This window comes from Uloborus diversus, unplaced genomic scaffold (assembly GCF_026930045.1).
Source record: "Uloborus diversus isolate 005 unplaced genomic scaffold, Udiv.v.3.1 scaffold_11, whole genome shotgun sequence".
Taxonomy (NCBI): Eukaryota; Metazoa; Arthropoda; class Arachnida; order Araneae; family Uloboridae; genus Uloborus; species Uloborus diversus.
The window spans coordinates 2791205-2817852 of record NW_026557765.1 but is presented as its reverse complement, the minus strand read 5'-3'; the positions used below and the strand labels follow the sequence as shown (position 1 = coordinate 2817852).

At 32.9% G+C, this 26648-nt stretch overlaps 1 protein-coding gene across 2 annotated transcripts in view; it reads right to left on the bottom strand.

Annotated features, from left to right (window-relative positions):
- Nucleotides 1–22472, bottom strand: part of LOC129232191 (aurora kinase C-like) — a 48252-nt gene extending 25780 nt beyond the window's left edge. For both annotated transcript variants that reach the window (XM_054866430.1, XM_054866431.1), the window contains exons 1-3: nt 22307–22472; nt 2618–2758; nt 1599–1808 (exon numbers count right to left, since the gene is read on the bottom strand). In XM_054866430.1, the coding sequence (XP_054722405.1) occupies nt 1599–1808; nt 2618–2746 (339 nt within the window). In that variant the 5' untranslated portion in view covers nt 2747–2758; nt 22307–22472. The remainder of the gene's footprint in view (nt 1–1598; nt 1809–2617; nt 2759–22306) is intronic.
- Nucleotides 22473–26648: the final 4176 nt, after the last annotated feature.

The window sequence follows — 26648 nt, the reverse complement described above, 5'->3', positions numbered from 1 at the left end:
GCCCATTGAACTGTATTCTAAGAATAAGCTCTCCCTCAACATTTATCTTGAGGAAATTCCTGAAAACAGCAATAAAGACTAAAAGTAAGAGTGATTTCAATGCAATCTTCAGGATTGATACAAGACAACTGTACAGTAAAAATATAGCTATTTTGCATTCATGTAACCAGAATTACTTTTGAAAATCACTATTTTACATCCTCAATAAAAGGAGGGGAGAAAAAAATGGCGAACATTTTCCCGATCACGTTAAACAGAAAGTTCTGAACTTCACATTTTTCTTCTTAAAGTGCTTATGAATACTTAAATTTGATACAAAAGCACTTTAACCTTGTTCTTTTTCCAGTAATTCATCTCTTTCTGAAGGGCTATTTTTATTTGGACTTGCAAAAGTCGGGTATTAATCGATCACGCTATTTTCAAAAATAGCACAAAAGTCAATACAGATATTTTGAACAAGTCAAAATCAAGTCAAATATACTGATTTAATTTTGCAAATGAGCAATTGCATATGAGAAAATGTTTAGTCTTTGCGATCGCGGTTTTTGTGTTCGGTTCATTCGCTTGCAATTTTTAGTTTATTATTATGTAATTGCCAATGATAATTGAGGGGAGGGGAGTGCTGTTCTCTTTTTTCACTAAGAAAATTCCCAGGGCAAATTAGGGCAAAATTAACCAATTTATTTTATTTTATGCCTTTTTTTCCCCCCCAAGTATAAATATTTTTATATTATTCATTTATACGTTAAGATTTTTTGTTTAAAATTTAAGGGACTCTTTTTTTTGCACGAAAGGACCCAAATCTATTTCATTAATGGGTCTCTGGGACCCAGCTTATGGATAGTTGAGCGCTAACACTGTTTTAAGCATATTTTTAGGAAGGAAAATAATATGAAGGGCATATAGTTTTAAATATTTAGCACTTTTTCAGTTTTGTAAGACAAAGTAACAATTAAGCTTCATTTTAATTTAAAAGAAATCAATTTTCTTATTTTTTAAATAAAAAAATTCCATGACTTCAAAATTTCTGGAAATGTAGCACCTTTAGTCAAACTTATTTGAATTTTTTACTATCATGCAAAAGGTTTTACTGGTCCTCAATATTTTAACTGTGGTCCTCTTCAAATAACCCCTTGGCTCTTCTATTTTTATATTTATTCCTGTGGCCCACTTGATCTATTTTGTGCCCCTAAAAGGGATCATATACCATTGAGAAACCCCACTACACACAATAAGCACCAAAACTTTTCAAAGTCAACATGTTTCTTTAAAAATAATAATTGAATTAGTTAATACAGGGCCGGATTTGGAAGTGTGGAGGCCCCGGGGCAACAAAGGAGTGGTGGCCCCTAATCAGGGTTCGAAAAGACCATCATATTTTCGAAAATATCCGATACTTTGATATATATCCGAATATTTTGATATATATGTATACATCCGATATTTTTGAGCCGTGAAAATTAGGATATTTTGTAAAAATTTTATTATGGAGTCCTCTTTGTTGTGGAGGCCCCGGGGCAGTAGCCCCGCCTGCCCTCCCCTAAATCCGGCCCTGAGTTAATACATTTGCATTCCATACATCAAGTCCAAAATCTTACATTTTTCGATTCAACAGCCACTTTGCGTGGTTGAACTTCTACAACAGGCTTAGGATTGCTGACAAGCTTTTCGATTCCTGGACCGGAAGCACATTTAGGATCTTTGTTCGCGGGAGCAGGAACTTTAAAATCTGAATTTGGCTTGAGTGTGGTTGCTTTCGATATTGTAGCAACACCAATTCCCTTACTGGATGTGGTTGGATTGCTTGCCTGCAACAAAAATATGAAGGAAACAAAAAAATTTTCCGATAAAGATTACGATATTTTAAAACAGAAAGGTATACACATTTAGATATATTTTTTACAATAAAAAGAGTTGTAATTACGAATTAATAATTTAATGTGATAATCTGATTAAGTTTTTTTGCACGTCCTTGAGAGGCCCAAAAAATTGAAGGAAAAAAATTAATGAAAAATTAGCATTAAGGATTATAACATTGCACCTTTTCATCGCTGGCCTTTGTGGGGAGACCTTACAGATTTTGTTGCAGGGGGCTCATAATGTATAGATCTGGGTGCCTGTTGGGCAATGTTTCAGTTTATTTATTTGTTTAGTTGAATTGATTTTAGACTTGTTAATGCATTATTTTTACTTTGAATAAATTATTGACAATTATCCTGTCCACATAAGCTACTTAAAAGCATGGAACAATATGCTTTGTATTGTAACATATCAATGTGAAAACAAAAACAATTATCTTTAGCCAAAAGCAAATGCTAAAAGATTGCTGCACGATTACAGCAAAATGCCTATTTGCGCATTGCACCTTGCAGCGAAGAAACTTCTCCAAGTACTGTGTTTTTGAAAAGTAATAGCCAAATGTAGACAAAAAGTGTGAAAGTTAAAAACTTTTTTCTCTTGAAATTTAAGGAAAAAAAGGTCTGGGTTTTCTGGATTTCAAAATTAGGGTCCCATGCTAAGCTTGTGAAATACATTTGATTTTTTAAAAATTCATCCAGAACTGAAACGACAACACATAATGAGAAAATAACCTTATAATAAACAAAGTTCAACTTACACGTAATGGTTTAGTTTTCATTTCAGAACTTTTAGTAGGTCTACTATAACTATTTGCTCGATTCTCTTTGTCAGATGGCCTGTTCCTTTGAGCTGGCTTTATCAGAGGAACTTGATTTTTTGAGGCCATATCTTGAAAAATCTGTAATGAACAGAAGCAAGTTGTTACACCAATGCACCAGTAAGCAAATTGGCCTATTACAGAGCAAATGGCAAAAGATAACAAATTTTTTGGAGGAAGAAGGCGTCTTTAAAACGTTATGGATGCATGGTAAAAATATTCCTTTGAATGAATTATAGGAGCATGAAAGTATAGGAATAAGATCCCACTATAGGGCAATTCCATGATAAGGTCAACCAGATGATCAAATTTTCAATCCAATTCCAGATGATCAATTAAAATTTCTAAACAAATGAGGTGTCATTTTAAAGGTAAAGAGTTGCATATTTTGAAATGTCTGTCTAAAATTTGATCACTTCAGTTAAAAATAAGTTACAGGAGGTTAAACTAAGGTCAACATCTTGAGTATTTTCAAACCATATTTGATGACTCTCGAAGAAATTCTGTTTTTTTTCGAAAAATACATATTAATATTATGAATTGAGATGAATAACCATTTAAAGATACAATGTGTTGCTGGTGATGTTGCAAAAATGCATGAAAATATAATTCATTTTGATTTGTAAAAGAATTCCTCTGGGGCACATTAAGTGTTTTAGGTACGACACCAAAATGCGCAGTTAATTATGCTGAGCCAATAATTTTAAAGCTACATACATGTATTTTTGGGTACAAAGTAAGAATTTCAATTTCTTTGATGTCACCTATTTTCATTTTGTAACAAGTGAATATTTTTTACTAAAATCTAGGTGTCGGACGTAAATTTTCTTTACGTCCGACACTGTTACATTCCTTTAAACAACATATGTTTTCAACTGTGCTTCTCCTTTTTTTGCCTTTAATTTCAAAGTTAAAGTGAAACATGCATTAAAGAAACATAGTGAATTTATTGTATATACATTTAGTGTTGATAGGGGTAAGAGGACCCCTTTTGAGAAAAGGTGTGTTGAATGAACGTAATACAGTTGATTAAGATTAGAGACGTACCGAGTACTCGGTAACTACTCGGTACTCGGCCAAATTCTGATCAGATACTCGGCCAATACCGATTAGTTGCAAAAAATTGAATATTGTCCAAGACAGATACTAAAATTTATATAAAAAAGAGCAAGCATTATATTCTGCAATCATTTACGATTAAAATTTATAAGTCAAATTTAAATTTTGAGAATAATGAAGTTTGTAATGCTTCAGTGGAATAAATCTTTATTTTAATGTCCCGAAAGTTAATAAAACTTATTTATTAAAAATTACGCAAAAAAGGTAAGTATAGAAAATATGGAATTTTTATATTAAAAATGGATTTTTGCTACAAACAAAAATTAGTTATAAAAAATGTAAAAATACCTTTGCTTAAAAAATAAAAGGAAATAAAACAACGTTAAAAGCACAATGCAGGAACACTGCAGACACGTGTTTTGGCGTTACAAGGAATTCCTTTTTCAATGCACAAAATGGGAGCTCGTAGATTTAAAGGCATCCGATAAAAGTCGGATTTTTTTGTTGAATGTCTTTACGTTCTTTAGCTCACATGTTATGCACTGAAAAAGACGTTCCTTGTAACGGGGGGTCAGAAACACGTGTCTGCAGTGTTCCTGCACATTTGTTTTATCTGCTTTTAAAAATTATTTATGTTTGGCAGACTAGAACTATAACTGATTGGTATTAATTTGTTTTAATTTCAACTTGATTAATGATACCTTTTGTTTATTTATTTTTAATTTTAAAAATATTTTTTTTTTAATTTTTGACACAAACATGTATATATAATGCGTAATTAAATTTCAGCAGGAATTTAGTTTTAAAAACTATTATATGGACAAGGAGGTCTATACTACTATTCCAATAAGTTCAAAATTCATCACATGGTTGTCGGTGGTTCTTCTTAAAACATAATTGGTACTTGGTAATTTGGCCGAGTAGTGAAAGGCCGAGTACTCGGTACTCGACCAAAGTGCTACTCGGTACGTCTCTAATTAAGATCAATTTTGACAAATTTGCAAAAACTATAAGTGGAAAAAGAAATTGGAAACACACACACACTAAATGACTGCGTCTATGTAAAGTTGGCTAAGGAAGAACCATTATCAACATTTAACCCCAATAAATCCTGATGGTTTTCTTTCAAATAAGTTTCACAAATAACTAATCACCAGCTTTTGTAGCTGAACTATCAATTCCTACTATTAAGTCATCATAGTTGTCTTGTATTTCACTAATACAAATATTTCATCAGAGTTGCTTTTGATTTTTAAATCCTCACTGTTATGGTTGGGAACCACTTACCCCATAGTGTGGGGACCTCTTATAGTGAAAATTTATGCGGTAAGTGGGGCCCCTCCCAGGGCCGATCCTAGGGTGTCGGCCGCCCTTGTGCAAAGACCTAATGTGCCGCCCCTCAAGAGTAATTTGCATGTTTTGACTCATCTTTAACATCCATATAAATCTTTCTTCAAATTTCTATACCAAGTTCTAATTTAAAAAAAAAGAACGGAAGAATGATGAACTTATAAAAAGGAAGAAATGTTTTATAATAAGAAACTCATTAGGTACAATTTATATCTTTGAAGAAATTAATAGATACCAAAATTTACTAATCTTAAAAACGCATTTTATAGTCTGTCTTCGGTGACATCAGAGGAAAGACGGGGGGGGGGGGGGGATCAGGGAAGGGGGGATTACTCCGAGAAAATTATCGAAATTTGCGTATGAAAAATAGTTTTAGTTAATCTTTGGTTGTGTTCGGTTGCAAGGACAAAAGAGTCCGGTATACTCAAGGAGCATGGAGAAATTTTCGAAATTGACGTCAAATATCGCAATTTTAGGAACTTTTTCGAGACTTCAGGAGATAGTAATGTTGATGTTCTTCCTAAAATTCTTTCCAAATTGAAATCAGTCGGAAGCCTTTTTTTGTGACCGTAGCGTTGGAAGAATCGACGCTCTTTCCGAAAATTTTCCAAAACTGAAGTTTTAAGCACGCAATTTTGGGTTACCTTTGTTGACGTTGCTAGAGGGAGGGAGATTCAATCATCTAAGGTTTTCGAAATTGAAGTTCAAAACGCAAATTTATGCTGTTTTGGTGATGGTAGGGGATCTGGCGGCTTTCCTCCGGTAATTTCTCGGCACTATTGCTTCAAAAACCCATTTTTGGCTATGTTTGAAAACGATAGGGGAAACGTGAAAATATTCCGAACCGAAATATTTTTCAGAACTAAAATACATTATAGGCTTTTTTTTAGAAGGAAGGGTTTTGAGACCATAAACGGATGTTTCTAAAAGCGCAATTTCATACTATTTTTGGTGACGTTAACGATACTGGGAAGCATCGGCGGATCTTACGGATATTTTTCGATATTAATACCTGAAAAATACAACTACAGTGAAACCTGTGTAAGTTGACCACTTGCGGTGCACTACTTTAGTGGTCAACTTTAGCAGGTGATCAACTTACAGAGGTTGAATTATATGATCAGATCTAATTCTGTGCCTGAAAATAGCGGTCAACTTAGACAGGTGGTCAACTTACAAGGGTGGTCAACTTTACAGGTTTTACTATACACCCTTTTGCCCACCTTACCTCGACGATTGATGGGTATGTACTAGCGCGGCGAAAAGTTAAATAAGCCAAGCAGTTCTCCTCCGGAATTTTTTTAGAAATTGAAGTCCCAAAAACGTATTTTAGTCATTGTTTGATAACGATGGGACTAAGAGCGGGCGGGGGTTCAGTGTGCCCTCACGAACTGTTTTTAGAAACTGAAGTCAATTTCAGGCTAGTTTAGGCAGGAAGGGTTCTGTGGCTCCACGGAACCGTCTAAAAACGAAATTTGGAGGTATAAGTGGAGAAAATTAGTTTGGAAATTAGTTCGGAAAAAATAGTTTGGAGAAAAGCGGGATCCGGGGTCTTTCCCCGAAAGTTCTTGAAACTAATGTCTGAAAAACGCAATTTTAGTTTGTTTTTCAATAAATTAAGTGAGAGGGGGTGGGATTAGAGGCTTCTCTAAAGACGCTAACTGAGACTGTCTTTGCTAGTAATAGCAAAAAGTCCATCGCAAAAATTTCGAAAAAGAAATCCGAAAAATGTCATTAAGCAATTTTTGATGAAATTAGAAAAGGCTATCCTCTAAAAACACATTTTAGATTTCGGAGCCAACATTTTTAGGCTATGTTTGATTAAGTTAAGGTGGAAGGGGTAAATCAGAGACTTAATTGGGTGCTTAAGGTCGGTGGTTCAACCAGTGAAATGTTCCGAAATTATAGTCTTAGAAACGCAATTTTAAACTTTCTTTAGTCTCGTCAAGGAGGTCATGGCATCATTTTGGATCTTCGTTTAAACTTACTACCCGGGGCAAGAGCCCTGTCCTCCTACCTGATCTGAAACCGGACAGTTCATTCGGGATTTTAATTAGAAAAAATTGCCGTAAAGGGGGAAAATTACAAAATTTTAGTTTGTCATTCATATATATGTTTGACTCTCAAATGAGTGGCAATTTTTTACTTTCTTCCCACGCATCCACGATTATTGAACACAGATTTTGTTGTTTGAAATGCTTATGATGAGAGTATCTAATCAGTATAGCTTTTTTTTATATATAAATAAAAAATGTCTTCATTGTTTAGGTCTATAAACGCTTGGAAGGTAAACATTAGTGACCGCCCTCGGTGCTCCTTTTAGAAGGCACCCTTTCATGCTTCAGGAGGGGACCATTTTCCTCATTTTCCCTCCCCTGTATCCATGCCTGATTACCGGTTCTGTCACAAATTTTGCAACCAAATGAAGCATGTGTGCAAAGAGTAAATATTAATGGACAATGAACTAACACATTGGTCCCAAACATTCTATTTTTCTTAAACTATGCTATATGCTGTCGGGAAATCGACACTTAATTTGATAATTGAACATTTAAAATTTAGCAGATTTATTCGACTTATTATAAGTGATCTTGTGAGAAATTCTTGAGGAATTTTTCTTTATTATAAGAACTACATGATGCAGCCTGCGGCCGCCCCTTGCTTCGGCCGCCCTTGTGCGGTGCACACTCTGCACACCTGCTAGGATCGGCCCTGGCCCCTCCTCTTAAAACAGCTTTTAATAATATTTTACTCAAAAATTCTGATTACAGTGTGCACTTTAAGTTAAACTGTACTTGAATGTTTAATGATCATTAAAAAAAAAGTTAACTGGGAAACACTTTTTTGAAAAATGCTGCTTAAACTCGCCAAAAAATATTTTTCAGATTTTTTTTTTTGACTAAGTTCTCTGACTTAGAAAAAAAATTCCACATGACATGATCAATGTAAAAAGTATAAAAACCACATGGATATTTCAGTTTTTGGGGGTGACTCACTTACCCCAGTATCCCACTTCCCCCAATCAACACTACTTCTGAATTTACTTGGTAAATTTTGTTTCAGTATATGTAACCTATAATTTACATATTTATAACTGTAATCATTGTTGTGTATTTACATTTAAGAGCAATAGTTTACGTCCAATATGAACAATTTACGTCCGACACCAAGCTAAAAATATTTTTAAAATAATTTTATTCTTTATAATATCATTTGAAAACTGTGAAATATGCTTAAATCATAAGTATACTGTAGAACTATGCTGTTTTAAAAATTGAAATGTAAGCTAATTCACAGACTTTTAATAATTTTTAAGTGAACCATCAATTTTACTATTTGTGTGTTTACGTCTTTTTTATTCAGTGGGATGTAGTAAGTATCTTGTAAATAAATTTGATAATTTTGGAACACTTTATATTTGGTAAATGGAATTAAAACTGAGAAATTTTTCTTCATTTTTTACATCCGACACCATGGAATTGCCCTATAGCAATGTTAATAAGAAAGCATGGATAAGAATAATTGACTGAATTAGAAGATTAATTGCAAATTCTTCCAAACAAAAGGTACAAAGTAAAGCTTCATTGGAAGTATGATTTTCCCCCAACTTATCAGTTAAGAATTTAGCCTGGAAAAGATACAAAATAATGAGCAATAAGTCAATATGCAATAATTTTCTTGAAGATTAACGACATGTGTTTGAAGAATGGGAAAATATATTTTACTGAGTGTGTACCAGATTTGGAATTAGAGAATTAATATCACTATCTCTATCAATCACAATTGTCTGTTAGTAAGACCACAAAAGTTCGGGGTGATTTTTGATGTTTCAGCATCCCAGAGGTAAGCCTACTTTAAATGAATGCTTGTTTAAAAGAATTGAACCTTATTGAACTTATATCCAGGGACTGATCTACACACATGGGTGCTCTGGGGCACTAACAAATATGGTTCCCCCCCCCCCCCACCCACGCACACACACACAAAAATATGAAGGTAATTTTTGGATATTATTTTGATAGAAAGAAAACTTTAAAATATCGATTTCATACGAAAAAAGTTAACAATTAAGATGTTTTGCAAAGAAATCATTTAATATAAATCTAAAAAAAAATTCCTGATTTTCATGTGAGAAAATTTTTTATTGTCGCAGATGGAGAAACAATGATACAAATGGTTAAGGTGAATCATAATGTGCTTTCTGCGTTCCTTTGTTTTCTCCTATGTTTTCTTGTAGTAAAGTCATCTATAATGTCCTTATAACCAAGTTTTGCAGTCAAACTTCCTTCTATTAATAACAGAGCTAATGAAGGAAATTTACTATCAGAAAAAAAAAGTACGCAAAGGGCACTTAGTTCTCTTCAATAGCGAAAATGATCGTTCTCCACTCAGGGTTGGCTTTCTGCCGGCAGAAACTAGTTTTTGCCATGCCAGTGGCAGAAACTGGTTATAACCGGTTAAAACCGGCAGAAACTGGCAAAAACTTAAAATTGTTTTAAAAAACTAAAGTAATTACTAAATGATATTTGTTTAAACTAAAAAATTAAACTTCATTCCATCATTGTAAAAAATAAAATGTTACGCTAGTGCCCTTGATTTAGTTCAGAAAGGGAACTTTTCAAATGCTGATTCTTGTAATATTTGGATTAATCTAACAAAGGATGCAAATCATATGGGTTCTTAGGATAGAGGAGTGACATACAGAATTAAACTGACATTACTGTTTGTAATTTGCTCGCAAATAAGCTTCATCTAAGTTGCTTGTGATTGAAATTATCATGTGCTTCAAGAAGAAAGTCAAATTTTACTTCCCAATATTAATCTAGATTTTGTAATTAATATCACAGCTTTGCAAAACAAATTGGCCCCACTTCTCGAAACTCATTTTTCCAATCGAATTTTTACCACTACCCTAGTTACTACATGAAGAACAAGTTTAAAAAAATAAACAATTTGAAAGTTTCATGAATATTGCTTGTTCCTTGATGCATTGCCTACTAGCTCTTCTGTTGCAAGAATATTCTTAAGTTTCTCATTCGTGCATATTAAATTGAGAAACTATTTAAATTTTTGGAACCACCTTTTCCAAGAAGAAACTGCAGGGTCCAAACAATGTAACATTTGATTCTGAATTGTGATGATAATATAAGTTAAACTGCTTTGGTTAACAATTATTTTTTCCATGCATTTTCTACTGTCTGTCAATAGTTTTTTTTTTTGTCATTTTGAGAGTTTTTGCCAGTTTCTGCCGAAAATGTGGCAGAAAGTGGTTTTTGCCATGCCGGTTTTAACCGGTTTCTACCAGTGGTTTTAACCGCCCCGGCAGAAACTTGCCAGCCCTGTCTCCACTACACAATTGGGAGATTGGCAAATTCAAAAACAATTTCAGGGCTGTATCTACGTTGGCAAAAATATCCATTTACCAAGTTTATGGATTTTTTTAAACTTTGCGGTGACTGAACTTTCTTTTCCGATGATTGAACTAATATGAATAAATTCATCAGGAAAAGATTCCTCCAAATCACAGGGGTAAGATTTTTAACAAGAGAAAACGTGCGCGAATCCGTATGGACCCCATGCAATTTGAAAATGGAGTTTTTTTTCTACTGGCCTCGAAAGGTCATTCTTTTTAGTAGTCAACTTTTATACACCCCTCTACTCATAGACGGTGGCAAAAATTCTTAAGGGCATTATTTCTTCTTTAACAAAGGGATTTTTTACGCTAGGGGTCTGTCTGGACACCGCGCGCGTGAGTCAGATAGCTGCACTTTATCGTTGCTACTTTTTGTGAGTGGACGCTCATTTTTAGCTTCTCCATTGTGACTCTGTAAGAAATAGAAATGGAGAGGCTAAGAACACTTTTGAAGGAAGTTGAGAGCGAAGAAGATAATTTTTCAGATGATGAAATTTGTTCTGATCATGAAAATATAAGTGAACACAATTCAGAATCAGAATTTGATGAAGATTCTCATGTACAAGAACTAGTTCTACACTAGGAAGGCGACTTTATTGGAAAAGATAAGTGTACATTATGGGCGAATGAAAAATTTAAAGCAAATGTTTGAACACGTGCACACATCATTTCGCATCTCCCAGGACCCAGACTGGCTGCAAAGAATGTAATCAACACCGAATGAGACTTGGGATATTTTTATAGGTGAAGAAATTATTAATGAAATTATAATGAGCACCAACATTTATGCTAAAAAAATATCGTCTGATTATTCAAGAGCTAGAGAAGCTAAAGAAACTGATGAAATTGAAATTTGAGCGGTCTTTGGATTTCTATATTTGTGTGGGTTACACAAATCGTCTCACCTGAACCAGTGCTCGAAATTAGCGGTCGTTAGTCGTATTTTGCAACTGTAAATTTCATTTTGACGACCGCGATTTGAAACGTAGTCGTCACTGTGACGCCTAGCTTTCCCCCCTACTAAGCTTTCACTTTCCGAAGATTTGTCTCCAAAAACATCTGCGTGCGTTGCGATCGCGGAAAATTTCCTGGAAGTATCGCTTTCAGTCGGAAAAGCTTGAACAATCCCCCCCCCCCCCACCTTCGCCCGCGAACTGTAGAAGCCAGTGTCATTGCAAGCACACCCCTCCATTCCTCCTCTTTCTGGAGTAATCTTTTCTCCCCTTTGTTCCCTTAGTGTTGTTTACCCCCGATCGCCCCACCCCTCCAAAACCGGACTCATCTCAGGGTTGTTTGAGCAGATAGTCTGATCTTTTTCATGTTTCAAGTTCGACCCCCCGTCGTAACACGAACGCACGGCGAGCACGAGGATTCCTTTTTTTCCCACAGGATTTCGCTCATCTTTTTTTCTTTCTTTTTTTTTTTAATCATCGCTACCATCATTTTTTATTTGTTGAAAATATGAGTAAACGTAACTTAAAGTCATATTTTACGCCACTAAATACTAGCGGAAATAAACGGCCAAGGATTGCCGATGAAGTCGAAATAGAAACAAATAATGACGAAGTAGATACGACTTATAAATGTACACGGAAAAGTGTCAACGCTGCAACTTTCATCAAGTGGCAAAAGCAGTTTCCGTGGTTGGAAAGAAAGGGTGAAGACCTGATGGTATGTAAAGTCTGTAAAGATTTTGGAAAAAAAGAAGATACTGGATTCATCGATGGTTGTCCTACTGCAAGATTCGAAACAATAAGTAGTTTTCTTGTTGATTAGTGCAGGCGGTTCATTCGTTTTTATTATTATTTTTAAAGATATTTATTAAATTGCGCTTAATTGTTTTTCAAAACACATCATAAATGCAATTTTCAATACTGAACACGTTCTTCTCGGAATAATAGTTCCGGTGTTTGATATTGCAATCCTTTTACATCTTGCCGATATTATAATACTTTTAAAATATAGAAGTTATTTTTACATATGCTACGATTAGGTTAGCTTTTTTTCTTTTTTATTTTAATTTATAACATATTATTTTTTCAATACATGCGGACAATGAACACGTGCTTTGCCGGAAGTTTATTTTCGCTTTTGACCTTTCAATCCTTTTGAATCTTGTAAATATATTAATATTATTTGGCAATTGGACACATGCCACTTCAGATTAACTTGTTTTCTGCGTTTGTTTTTCTTTTTGATGAATAAATTTATTTTCGAAATCATTCCAACACTAAACTTTTACTTTGAGGAAAATTGCGTATCGTGTTCGAGATTGCAATCCTTTTGCATCTTGTCAATGTTTTAATACTTTTAAAATCTAGAAGTTATTTTTACATATGCTACCTTTAGGTTAGCTTATTTTCTTTTTTATTTTAATTTATAATATCTTATTTTTTTCAAAACATGCGGACAATGAGCACGTGCTTTGTGAGAAATTTATTCTCGTTTTGGACCTTTCAATCCTTTTGCATCTTGTAAGTAAATATATTAATATTTTGACAATTAGTCGCATGACACTCAGATTAACTTATTTTCTGCGTTTGATTTTCTTTTAAATGAATAAAAAATTTTCAAAATCATTCCAACACTAAACTGTTTTTACTTAGTGGAAAATTGCGTATCGTGTTCGAGATTGCAATCCTTTTGCATCTTGTCAATGTTTTAATACTTTTAAAATCTAGAAGTTATTTTTACATATGCTACCTTTAGGTTACCTTATTTTCTTTTTTATTTTAATTTATAATATATTATTTTTTTCAAAACATGCGGACAATGAGCACGTGCTTTGCGGGAAGTGTATTCTCGCTTTTGACCTTTCAATCCTTTTGCATCTTGTAAATATATTAATATTTTTTGACAATTAGTCGCATGCCACTTCAGATTAACTTATTTTCTGCGTTTGTTTTTCTTTTTAATGAATAAATTTATTTTCGAAATCATTCCAACACTAAACTTGTACTTAGTGGAAAATTGCGTATCGTGTTCGAGATTGCAATCCATTTGGATCTTGTCAATATTTTTAATACTTTTAAAATCTAGAATTTGTTTTTTTTTTTTTTTTGGTTTTATGTCACTAAATTAAGTTAATAGTAATTATGGTACTTGTATAAACTTAGCAGGTGATTCCAAAATGCATTATTTTAATGCATTGTACATATATATCAGCTTGTTTTCATGCATATTATAGTTTAGTATAAATTTCAGCATGTTATTGAACGCATTTGCAAATTGCAACCAAGTAAAGCATAACGGCACCTAAGAAAAAAATATTGGTTGCCAATGGCACCTAAGTAGCTGATGCTAATTTCGACCTCTGACCTGAACGTTCGTGACCTATGGGCTACAGATGGAACAGGCATAGAAATGTTTCCTGCCACAATGTCGTACCTGCAATTTTTACTTATTCTGAGATGTTTGAGGTTTGATGACATCAATACAAGGGAAGAACGACGAAAAGAAGATAAACTTGCGGCAATCAGAAGCATTTTTGAAATATTTATCAAACTTTGTCGAGATTCCTACTGCGTAGGGGAATATGTCACGATTGAAGAAAAACTTTTAAAGTTTCGAGAACGTTACGGGTTTGGACAACAAGGTCAGTTTTTGTGCAAAGAACACACACTGAGCCTCTGTAAATTCTGCATGGATAAAGAAGAATAAAAATAGAGCTGTAAATGAAGCCAGGTTTGGAAGTTAAATTTGCATCATGTTTGTATATTCTTTAATGTATTCAAGAGATTTACTGAATTATAAAAAGTAGAATATCTTTAATTTTTGATTAATAAACATTCTAACTTGAAATATTACTTTAAAACTAGATTTAACTACAAGTTAGGAGCTCGGGCGCGCTTTCTCCCGGGTTAAAGATCTTTTGCACTTTCTCGAATATTTTGTTTGTCGCATTCAAACCAGCAAGAAAATTTCTTTAATATGAGATCATAGTATGACATTCTGAATTTTAGTTTTGTAATCAAATTATAAGATTACATAAAAACAGGAAACCTTGAAACTTTGCTTAGAGTCTAATATGACTTCTTCATTGTCCATTGGGTCATTCCATGTCAGTTCAACCACACCCCAACACCCACCATCTCAGATTTCAATGAAACTTTGTATACTTCTATGGTTCATAGTCCTAAGCAACCTCCTAAAGTATTTCTTCTCTATTAAGAATAGTTTTTATTTTATGACCCTTCAAAGTTTTGAGATTTTGCGTTAGTTGTCATTCACAGTTCTCTCAGAATGAACTGCAGCTGTTTGCAAAAAAAATTATTTCTCAACAACTAAAGATAAAAAGTTTTTGAAAATTTTCACATTATACATTAAGACTTCAAGCATTTTAGAAAAAAATATATCACAAATCTAAATTTATATTCAGCAATAAAAAAAAATTAACAAACTGAAAATTTTAAAAAAATTTCAATAAAAAAATGATTTTCAAAATTTTAATTTTTTGGCATGAGGGTCTAAATTAAAATAATTTATATATTTTTTTAAATGATCACTAACATGTGTGCTAACATATAAAATGAAAATCTTTAGGGGACTTTGAGGGATTCTGCCCCCTTATTTTGATAAAAGAAAAAAAATCGATAACAATCTTACAAACTTAGCTAATTACTAATAGCATCAAAGAAAATTTGAATAATGACATACATTGGTGTTTGAACCCAAATTTAAACATTTTAATGTTCAAGATTTTTTTGAATTGAAAGTAGTTAATTAAATAAATTAATAATAGACAATAAAAACAGGTTATCGGGAAATTCGAAATTTTCCTGCAACAATTTATGCATACTAAAAATTATTGTTTAGTATGCATTAAGACAACATAGAAATTTTAAAAAAAAATCATCTAATTCTAATTTATAACTAGGTAATTAATGCAAAGTATTACAAATCCTATAAATACCAGCTCATAGTTCTTGAATTCCTTCTACCTTATGTCTGTTTTCCTACTAAGAAGATTAGAAAAAACGTATGTCGTTCTAATTGTTGTGTTGTATGTAATCAGATCTAGGCCAAATACAAGTAAAAATTTGATATCTGTCCAGTAATGATTTCTCTAACCAACTGGGCAAAGAACGGACTAAAAGACAAATTCGAAGCTAGACACTTCTAGTTCGCAGAGATTTTAACTTGTTTCATTAATCTAATATCAAACTGAAACATGGATTTGTTTTCCGCTTATCAAACAGATTACCCCAGAAAAGTTCAATTTCCCGTGCCTTCTCCAAAAGATTTTTCTGTATTCGCCCCTGAAGGGCAGTATGTTGTTTAAAGCCACTTTTTATTTTATACAAATGATTTATAAACATTCTACTCTAAATATTCCTGTTTAAATACAGTGAAACTTCAGTAACTGGACACACTGATAATCCCTGTAACTGGACATTTATTTTTCTTAGGGTTGGCCCAGTACCAAATTCAATGGCTGAAAATCTATCTAACTTGACACACATTTGCGAGAACCCCCTATCAGTCTGCACCCAATTGCTATTTTATTTCAATTTTAGCTACCAACATTCTTTCATATTAACTTTTTCTCAGAGTTTTAGGAAATCTCTTTTAGAGAATTCTATCTTTTATCCAGGGGAGTAAGCAACCACTCTGTGCTGTTAGTACAATTCTAAAAGGATAGGATAAAATATACAAAACTGTAGAGAAAGAACCATTATACCTGTATTCTAAACAAGTGTGAGCAGGACTTTTTATCTTTAACAGACATGACTAACAAGAACTTTTATCTCTTTTCAACAATTATGTATTTGTTCTTCACAATATATTCAAATATATTATTGATTTTACTATATAGTTTTCAAAGAAAGAAAACGAAAAGAATAGAAAATTCCTTTACTAAAAGTAGTTTTCATAATGTGAATATTAAGCATCAGTAAGTAAGTGACGCACACAGAAACTCTGTAGGAAATAAAATTTTCGAACCCCAGTAAGTTGACATCCACTTAAGTCGAAATATTTTCATGTTTCCTTTGTTTGTCGAGTTATGGAGGTTCTGTTGTAGTTTGAATTAGCACATTTTATACCGATTTCTTTTCTCTATTCTATTTATTGCACTAAATTGCATTGCACTAGTGTACGCCCCCCAAAAGCAGTTGAGGAAAAAATGCAAGTTAGTTATGTTGGGGGAGGAGGGGGGGATCTGGACAAATATTGTTTTTTTTCCCTTGCAAATACTAATTTGGTTTCTTATTCTCATTAAAAAATATATAAAAATCCATTGAATATGAGAGATGCAATTTATTTCCTCATTTGTTATGAAGGGAGGGGGGGAGGTAATTTACTTTATTTAGAACATATTATTACTAAGCAATCAGGCTATTAACTTTTAAGGGGTGTTAACTGTAATTTCAAGAAATGAAAAGGATGAATTTGTTGCTGTACAGCAGTAACACTAAAATAAAAAACAATTCCACTATAGCAATTTTTCTCAAACATAAGGGTGGCGGTGGGAGGGGGGGATCCTGAAAGTGCTAGAAACTGCATGATTATGAATTGGTGTTAAGACTTAATTTTTGTTTTCTGTTGTCTTAACTAAAATGCAGTAATCTGTATGCAGATATTGTTGTCTGTAACTTTTAAATTTCATGATATCTTATTTTCAGAATGTCTATATTTTAAACAATTTTCAACTATTTCAAATTTAAAAAAAGCTTGAATATTAAATTTATATGTCTGACTTCAATATTAAACACACTTTATATTTAATTTTTTTTAAAGTAATTTTTGGGAACTCTGTTTTCAAAGACATAGAAGAGCTTTTCTCTATGATGCTTTCATTTTTTTCTGAAGGGGGGAGGGGGCAGAATCCCTAAAAGACCCATAACTTTTTTCATAGGGGAAGTTAGGACACATACTCATGATCATTTTTCATTGTTAAACATGATTTTTAAAACTGGCGCTGATGTTAAAAATTTGACAATGGCTTTTTTCACCAAAAAAAAAATCAAAGTTTCTCTTTTTTCAATTTTTAAAAAATTCTTAGCATAAACCAAGATTATTACAATATTTTTAATAAAAATATGCAAAATCTTAGCATTTTTTTATGAAAATTTCCAAAAAGGTAAATTTATTAGTTGCTGAGAAACAATTTTTTTCCATTAAACAACAGTTCAGTTTGAATGTCTTAAAAATGACAAAAAATGCAAAATCAAAAAATTTGATAAGTCTATAATATCAAAATACATTGAGATTGAAAGAAAAAAAACTAAGGGGTTGCTTTTTACCACAAAATAAGGAAGTATACCAAGTTTCATCAAAATTTGAGATGGCACATGTTAAAATCCCATTTTTACGGTAAATTTGAGGTGGAACTACCCCATATTTTAAGTTATTTCAAATGAAAAAGAAGCTAAGATTTTTTTTTTACATTTGAGTTCAATGTTCAACACACTGTATATTTGAATTTTTATCGTAATTGCTGACAATTCTGTTTTTAAGAATATGGAAGAGATTGTCTGTATGATGTTTCCTGCTTTTTTTTTCAGAATGGGGGGGAGGGGGGGCAGAATCCCTCAAAGTCCCCTAATGTTTTTCATTGGATAAGTTAGAATACATATTCATGATCATTTTTATAAAAAAATTATGATTTTTAAAGCTGACCCTCTTGTTGGAATTCAGAATTATGTCAGCACCTTTTTTTGACAAAAAAAATTTAAAATTTTCACTTTCCTAATTTTTTAAAAATTTCTTATGTAAACTAAAACTATTAAGATATTTTGTATCAACATGTTCAAAGGCTTTAAATTGTGTGCTAAAATTTTCAAAAAGATTATAGCATTAGTTACCAAGAAACAATTTTTTTAGTAAACAACATCTTCTCAGTTTGAGTGTTTCAAAAATGATAAAAAATGCAAAATCGCCAGATTTCAAAAGGCTATAAAATCAAAATGAATTGATATTGAAAGAAAAAAAAATAGGGGGTTGCTTGTAACCATAAAGGGATGAAGTGTACCAAGCAGGGTTGGCCGAATTGGACCCAATCGGGTTGGACCCAATGGGTTTTTTTTGAAAAAACCCATTTAAAAAAACCCATTATTTTGCCCACTTTTGGGTTTTTTTAATTTTCTGAGAATTTTTTTTAAAAAAATAATTAATTTAAATACTTTCACAATTTAAACTTCTTTCTTATTTGTTCTTCACCGCAGACAATGAACATAAAAAATTAATTTTGAACTTGAATAGTATTTCTTAACTCTTAACGGCATTTAAAAAATACTTCGAAGATCTATACATATAATAAAACAAGATGTTTGTGTGTGTGTGTGTGTTTGTGGCGCGCATCCTGGGAAAACGGTAAGGCCTAGAAAGATGAAATTTGGTACACAGGTGCAGTTTTTGCTGAAAATGTGCACCTCGGGCTTCGATTTTTGATATTTTAATTAGAAAAAAAGTTATTTAATGTTTTATGTTATTTTTAGCACTTTTTAGTACTTTTGACCTCATAGATCCTGAACCAATCGCACCAGACGGATATTTTTTGTACTATTGTACAGGAAATTTAATTTTAAATATGATGAATGAAAAAATTTTGAAGATAGTGTAATTTTTGTATTTTTTATAGATTTTTGAAAAAACCTTTTACATTTTTTCTGGGTTTAGTTTTTTTCGAAACCCTGCGACAAGTATTGAACCCTCAATTCTAAAATTTTAGTTGGTAATAGTAAAAACATTCCGCCCCCTTCAGAAGAAAAAAGTTTTGAAAAATACGCAATAGTTTTTTTTTTACAATTTTTTTAATGGCAGAACACAACGCGCGCTGTTCGCTTGCCGGCTGAGTTCCGAGTTTACCTCATCACGTGATCCAACTGAAATTGTTTGCCTTCTCTTCACCTTTTTTTTTTTTTGCAAGCGCTACTTTTTGAACACTACAGGAAACATAGAGCCTTTATTTTTGAGGGCTATTTTGATTAAATAAATAAAGCCCGCGATTTTTTGCATGATCTTCGTTTCTGTTACGAATTGGCGGTTAGGTAGATACAGAGATAGATAGAGGTTGAGTGGACAAAAAATGTTTTTGTTTTCGAATTAATACTTATATAAATAAAAAAAGATTGTACTGTCAGGAGGTAGATATGCGCAGATCGTATAGATTGATAGATAGACAAATATAGAGTTCGATATAGCAGATGGACAGCAAGAAAGAGGCATGCCCGTCATTTAAGGAATTTCAACGGGGTGTCAGTGCCCCCCCCCCCCCACACACACACACCATGACTTTGAAAAAACAATGCTTTCACATAAAAGTGGAAGTGCTTTTTGTTATTTTTCGACAAAATTTGCATGAAGAGTACGTCTTTTGTGTTTCCCCCTCCTTAAAAAATATTCCAAACGTCGGAACTGGAGATAGATCTAGAAAATATTTTATTCAAACTACTAACGATATACATAGATAAAGATTGATTGATACCGCCATGAAAATTGTTTAAACAATGTTACAACATCGGTGTAAAAAGGCGAATGATAATATTGAGAAAAAAGAGAAAAACATTGATTAATACCGTCGCTAAATTGTCTAAGCAGCCACCGAAGGCGGCAACTCTGGCGCAAAAAGGCGAATGGCGTAAAAAGGCGGACCAGCTGGTCGCCGCAGGCGGCTAGTTTTAAATAAATGTATTTAACTTTTTTCATTAACTGGTCAATAAATAACTCAAATTATCTCGACCAAGTCCTGTCACGTCTGATTTTTTCAATATGTGTACAGAGGAAACGAATCCAGCTAAAAGGCTTTCATGTGAATTATTTTCTGCTAACCAACACATCACAAATCTCGAATAAACACAAGGTCATATTTTTTTAGAAATAAACAGATTTTTCAAACGGTAGACAGAAAACAGAACAGGTAAAGTATTTTCATTATCTTACGAAAAAGTTGAATATTTCTAACTCTGTACACAGAAATTGAAAAACAGGCAGCATAGAATTCAAAGAGATGTCTTGATTAAGCTGGAATTCAGTAAAAAGGGATTTAAACTACTTGAGGTTCTACAGTAGTTTTGCATAACAAAATGAAATACAATGAAGTAAAATGCAAAAAAAAAAAAACATAGTAATTAAAAACGAACAATAGATTTTATCACTTGAGAAGTAATTTTGCCTTAACTGTTGGTAATAATGAAAATTCAAAAACCTGAAACTTCACCATACTTAAGTTTTTTTGTCTTTCATACTTTTCTTCAGAAAATGCTGAATTTTAACTAGTTTTCCAGCTTTTTTCCCCTGAAGACAATTTTTGCACTTTGTCCATATACTTACGCTACATTATGCTACAAGTACCCCCACATTTTAACTAAAAAAAGACAAAAAAACCCACATTTCTTTTAAAAAACCCATCTTTAGTTGGGTTTTTTTGGGTTTTATTTAAAAAAACCCAAAAAACCCTGGGTCCATGGGCTTTTTTAAAAAAACCCGGGTTTTTGCCAACCCTGGTACCAAGTTTTATCAAAATCCGAGACGGTGGGTGTTAAAATCCCATTTTTGTGGTTGATTTGACGTGGAATGACCCCATTATAAAATTGTTTTGGAGTTTTTTTTTTTTTTGTCTTTTTGGTAAAAAAAAAAAAAAAAAAGACAGAAATTTGGTACCCCCTTTCCTTTGGTGCCCCGCCGTAAATCAGTCCCTGCTTATATCGGATATTATTAATAGATCCAGAGATCGTATCCTAAAGGTTGGGGGCAGACATTGAAAAGGTATTTTTGATGTCTGATCCTGCTCATTGATTGAAGATCCTGCTGCTCCTGAAACATATTTAGAAGATTGTTTTAGTTGAAAGCAAATATGCTTTATTCAGAAGCAAACTCTTTACTGTTGATAAAATTACATTTGGTTAACTAGATATGATAATTCAAAAATTTTTTAGAGTAGTCTGTAAATGCTTTTGATTTGGTATCCAATTAAGGACTTTTATTTGTTACGAAAATTAAAAAGCAAAAGCTCTGGAGCACTGTGAAGTAGAAGTTTAGAAAACTAAGTCAATGGTCTATTGGACCAGTCCTATCTATGAAATTTCACTGCTGAGCACATTTTAGAGGTTTAATCTTGTATCCTGATCATTAGTAATGAAAAATGAAAGAAAACAAAGGCAAAAACCAAAAAGTTGTGTATGTAATGCATATCTAAAGCTTTTATGCTGTATGATATTCAAATATAGAATCTTAGTGGAAACCAAGAATACATCTCTCTCTCAGAAAAAAAAAAAAAAAAAAAAAAAAAAATACTATGCAACTTCTTAAATGTCGGCACCACTAGCACAGCCAGAAATACCTTCTGGAGGGAATTATGATCAACAATACTTTCTGAAAGGTTTATTTTGATCAAAAACACCTTTTGAAGGTTTTTTTTTTTTTTGATCAAAAATATCTTCTGAAGCGGATTTTTTGATCAAAACAGCCCTTTCATGTGCACAAACTACTGTTTTCATGTTTGCATTTGTGTTAAACCAATGCATTGGGGGGGGGGGGGGTCTCACCCCCAAAATCCACCTTTCGCTGCGCCACTGGTCTTCACAATAGAAGTATATTAATTTATAAATCTAAAAATAAACAAATAGACACAATAGTATCAAATTAGTGAGCACCTTTTCTTGCTTTCCAGTACATATCTGATTCAACATACTTCTAAAACGTGTTAGGGTAACAGTAATTATGCGTTCTCATATATCAGTCAAGAATTCTGTAAAGTAGTTGTTGTATTGTAAAAAACCAACCAACGTGTTCGAGAAAAAAAAAGAATCAAGAACATTGCAAGTATAATATTTGACGTACACAGGAAAAAATAACTGAATACTTACTTTCAAAATCGCAACAATTTTAATCTTTTCAGTTAACTGTATATTTTATAATTAAACTTACTCCAGGAAGTTTTTCACTTTTGATCATAAAGTGAATATTTTGAATGTTCAAATGCTTTATAATAATGTTTCAATTCATTAACACATTGTTACAACTGCCTTTAATGAAAGACAATCAAGCGAATAAACAGATTTCAAATTACGTTACGTCTTGTAACGAGCAGTGTTGAGATGCACCGAAACGAATCCGAGATATCACGAATGGTCGTGTTCGAATAGCATTACTGGTTAACACAGGGTTCATACTCATTTTTAAAAGTAAAAATTAAGGACTTTTTAAGGACTCTCTCTCAAAAAAAAGGACTTATCGGGAAAATAACTAGATAGCTTTGCGTATACCATTTTAAAGTTTTCCGGGGGGGGGGGGGCAAAGTATATGATACACATATTATATATATACACATGCACAAGTGCATCAGTTTCCAAAAAGCAGGGAGAGGCCCAATCAACTGGGATGTCCCATTATCAGTGAATAAAATTTTAAAATTTCACATCATAGTGATCCAAGAGGAAAATGGAGAACCCCCCCCCCCCAAGAAAAAAAGAGTTCTTAAAATCAAGCAGAAATGAGATGAGATCATGAGTGCCCTTTGAGTCCATGACATTCCAAAATTCAACAAAAAATGGCGAATTAACCAGTTTCAAACATAATACGAAAGTTTTTCCTTATTAATTAGGCTTGAAATGATTGGGTAGTAATTAAATAGATAGCACATATTGTTCTTAAAAAATAACATTTAATTCTCAAATTTCAGTCATAAAAAAAGATTAGGAAAATGGGGATAGCTGTAGAAAATTAGTTGCATATTAAAGCATTATCATTTAGCATACATGATTAGAATGAGAGGCAAATTGAAGGAAAATAACTAAAATCTTTTTTCTTCAAGATATTTAAACTAGTGTTTTGTTATTATTGCTTTTGATCTGTTATTGTTACTAAAATCCTATTTCGAACAAATTTGCTATATCATACTATTTCTCGCAAGTTTGTTTATTTCTATATAAATTTAAATTTTGAAAGAGAGAAAGCAATTTCTAACTCCTGAGTCCTTGAATAAAGCGGTTGATGGAGCCAGAGTTCAATCTTGGCTGTATCACTCAATAATATAAATATTTTATATATATATATATATATATATATATATATATATATATATATATATATATATATATATATATATATATATATATATATATATATATATATATATATATTGGGAGAGGGGGTTTAACATTTCTTTTACAAAAAAACATTTGAAAATAAATATATATATATATATATATATATATATATATATATATATATATATATATATATATATATATATATATATATATATATATATATATATATATATATATATATATAATTGATTATCCTTTTTCCTTGCAATGGAACTCATAGTTTGGTTTAAAAAACTTCATATTATTTCACGATTTAAAAAAAAAAAAAAACTGAAGTTGCTTTATTTAATCTTTAAATTCCAAAAAATTTTACAGGCTGTAAAGCCTAACCAAAACCTTTAGAGATTCACCATAAATATATTGAAAGCTTTTTCAAATACATAAAAATAGTAACCATGACAAGTTTAAATACAATCAGAGACTGGGAGTTGGACCATATTTTTTCGATAGTCTTTTGCATTTTTTCTAAAATAAATTTAAGAAATAAAAATATTATTGAAATAATGAAAAAAATAAACAGATATAAAGTAGCATATTGTAAAAAAACCTTCCAACATTTAAAAAGATTGAAATATTTGCAGGATGCAAAAAGATTGCAATCTCAAACAAGGCAAGCAATTTTCGGCGAAGCACGTGTTTAACGTGGTCGGCATGTCTCCAAAACATACGTTTTCGGCACATATCGCGGATTATAAAGATTTGAAGGGGTAAAAACGAAAAAAATAAGAAAAAGGGGACCAAACTTGATACAGTGGTTAAAATATTAAGGAAATTTTCAGAAAATTAAGGACTTTTTAAGGGTTTTTTAGGGAATTTAATTTTGCTTGATGAAATTAAGGGTTTCTTAAGGGTTTTTTAAGGAAGTACGAACCCTGTAACAGGCAGATTGATTTCAAAACTCAAGTTTTCGCCCGTTAACATATTTTTCTTTTAGCGTCGGGTGTGTCCATAGAATCTTTACATACGATCTGTTATAAAGCTGTAACTCTTTAGAACGCTTTTCGCTACAGCAAGAGTCTGAGTTAACCACTATCTCTAATCGAACACGACCTATGTATTCAGGGCCGGATTTGGAAATGTGGAGTCCCCGGGGCAACAAAGGAGTGGAGGCCACTAATCAGTGCTCGAAAAGAACATCGTATTTTTGAAAATATCCGATACTTTGATATATATCCGAATATTTTGATACATATGTATGTATCCGATATTTTCGATCCGTGAAAGTTAGAATATTTTGTAAAAAATTTATTGTGAGGGCCCCTTTGTTGTGGAGGCCCCGGGGCAGTTGCCCCGCCTGCCCTCCCCTAAATCCGGCCCTGTATGTATTCAATTTTTCTTTTTGACGGGTCCTCCGTAGTGCAAAAGCTTCGCCTCAAATGCCGGTGATCATAGGTTCGATTCTCGCGTTGCCTTTGGTGCTCTTTCCTTGATCTCAGGGGCGGATCCAGACAGAATTTTCGGAGGGGGCCATTTGGAAAAATATGATGCTTTGGAAATTTTAGAATTTTACAAATATCAATATAACCCACCTTTTAACCAGAGCATTTTTTAGGAATTTTCACTAGGCGACACAAGTTGAACATAAAGGCTGTATAACCTTCCCAATAATTTTCCTCTTTTCTTAACAAACGTGTGTATATATCGTCGCCTCAAAGTCAAAGTGGTATTCCTGAAATCAGTATTAGTAGTTTCTGAGGCGACTGTATAGGACTTCTGTTTTAAGAGGAAGCCGATATGAAGCAACCGTAAGTATAATATTAACTCCGAAGTAAAGGGGACCCGGGGGTTTGTCCCCCGGAGAAATTTTCGAATCTGTAGTCTTAAAAACGCATTTTAGACGAGCTCTGGTCTGGTAATGTTAGGGGAGAAGAGAGATTCGGTGGCGTTCCCCTGCATATTTTTCGAAACTGTAGCTCTAAGAATGCAATTTTAGACGATCTTTGATGATGTTAGAGGGAGGAGAGATTTGAGGGCCCATCAAAGGAAAATTTTCTGATTTGTAATCTTAGAAATGCTTTTTAACTGTCTTTCGTAATATTAAGGGCTCGGGTGCGACCCCCCCCCCCATTTTTTGAAATTGAAACCTTAAAACGCAAACATTATCTCCAATAATGTTAAGGAGAGGGAGGTGCGGAGGTTGTTTTTTTTTTTGGCAATTGTAGAGCTAAGAACGCAATTTAATACGAACTTTGGTGATGATACGCAGAGGGGAGATCCGAGGGCCTACACAAAGAAATTTTTCTACGAGTAATTTACAATCTTAAAGATGCATTCTAGTTATCTTTGGTAATGGTAGGGGAAAGAGGTTTGGAGCGCTCCCCCGGAAATTATTTGAAATTGTAGCCTTAAAAAGGATGTTTTAGACGGTTTTTGGTGATGTTAAGGGGAGTTGAGATTAAAAAGCCCATCCCAGGATTTTTTTTTTAATTTATAGACTTCAAAACGAATTCTAGACTAGTGTTCACTCTAGAGGAAAAAAGGGCAGGGTGCTGGTCTATGAAAGGGGCACTGTTATCATAAAAAGGGCACGATTCAACGCGGTGCCAGCCCCCTTTCCAAAGAGCAATGACGCACCCACTCAAAAACTACTTAGCGTCCCCCCCCCCAAAAAAAAGGAGAAATAACAATTTAAAACACCTTTCAAAAATTCAAACAGTGTAGTCCTGCACAATGAGCCCCCCCCCCCCCTCTTCGATGGTCACCACTGACTTCAGAATTAAATATAGTGATATTATCCAGATTCCAGAGACACTGTCTTTAGAAAAGGGTTCGCTTGACTAAGCTCATTTTCCCCATTCCCTGAGGAGCATTTAGCAAATGCTGAAATTTGGCTTTTGGGCATTTTTCAACATTATTTTGGGTTATAAATTTGACTACTTGTTCCGTAAGAGTAAAAACTTCAGGTATTTCAAAATCCTTCGAATTGCAATGTAAGATGAACAATATTTAATTACGGATCTCCCCTTCCTAGATAAAAAAAAAAAAAAAAAAAAAAAAATTTCTACTAATCTGCATTATACCATGAAATATTTGAGTAGACATCAAGATCATGATGAATGTAAATTAAACTTTTCAAAAAATATTGCATTTCAAGCCA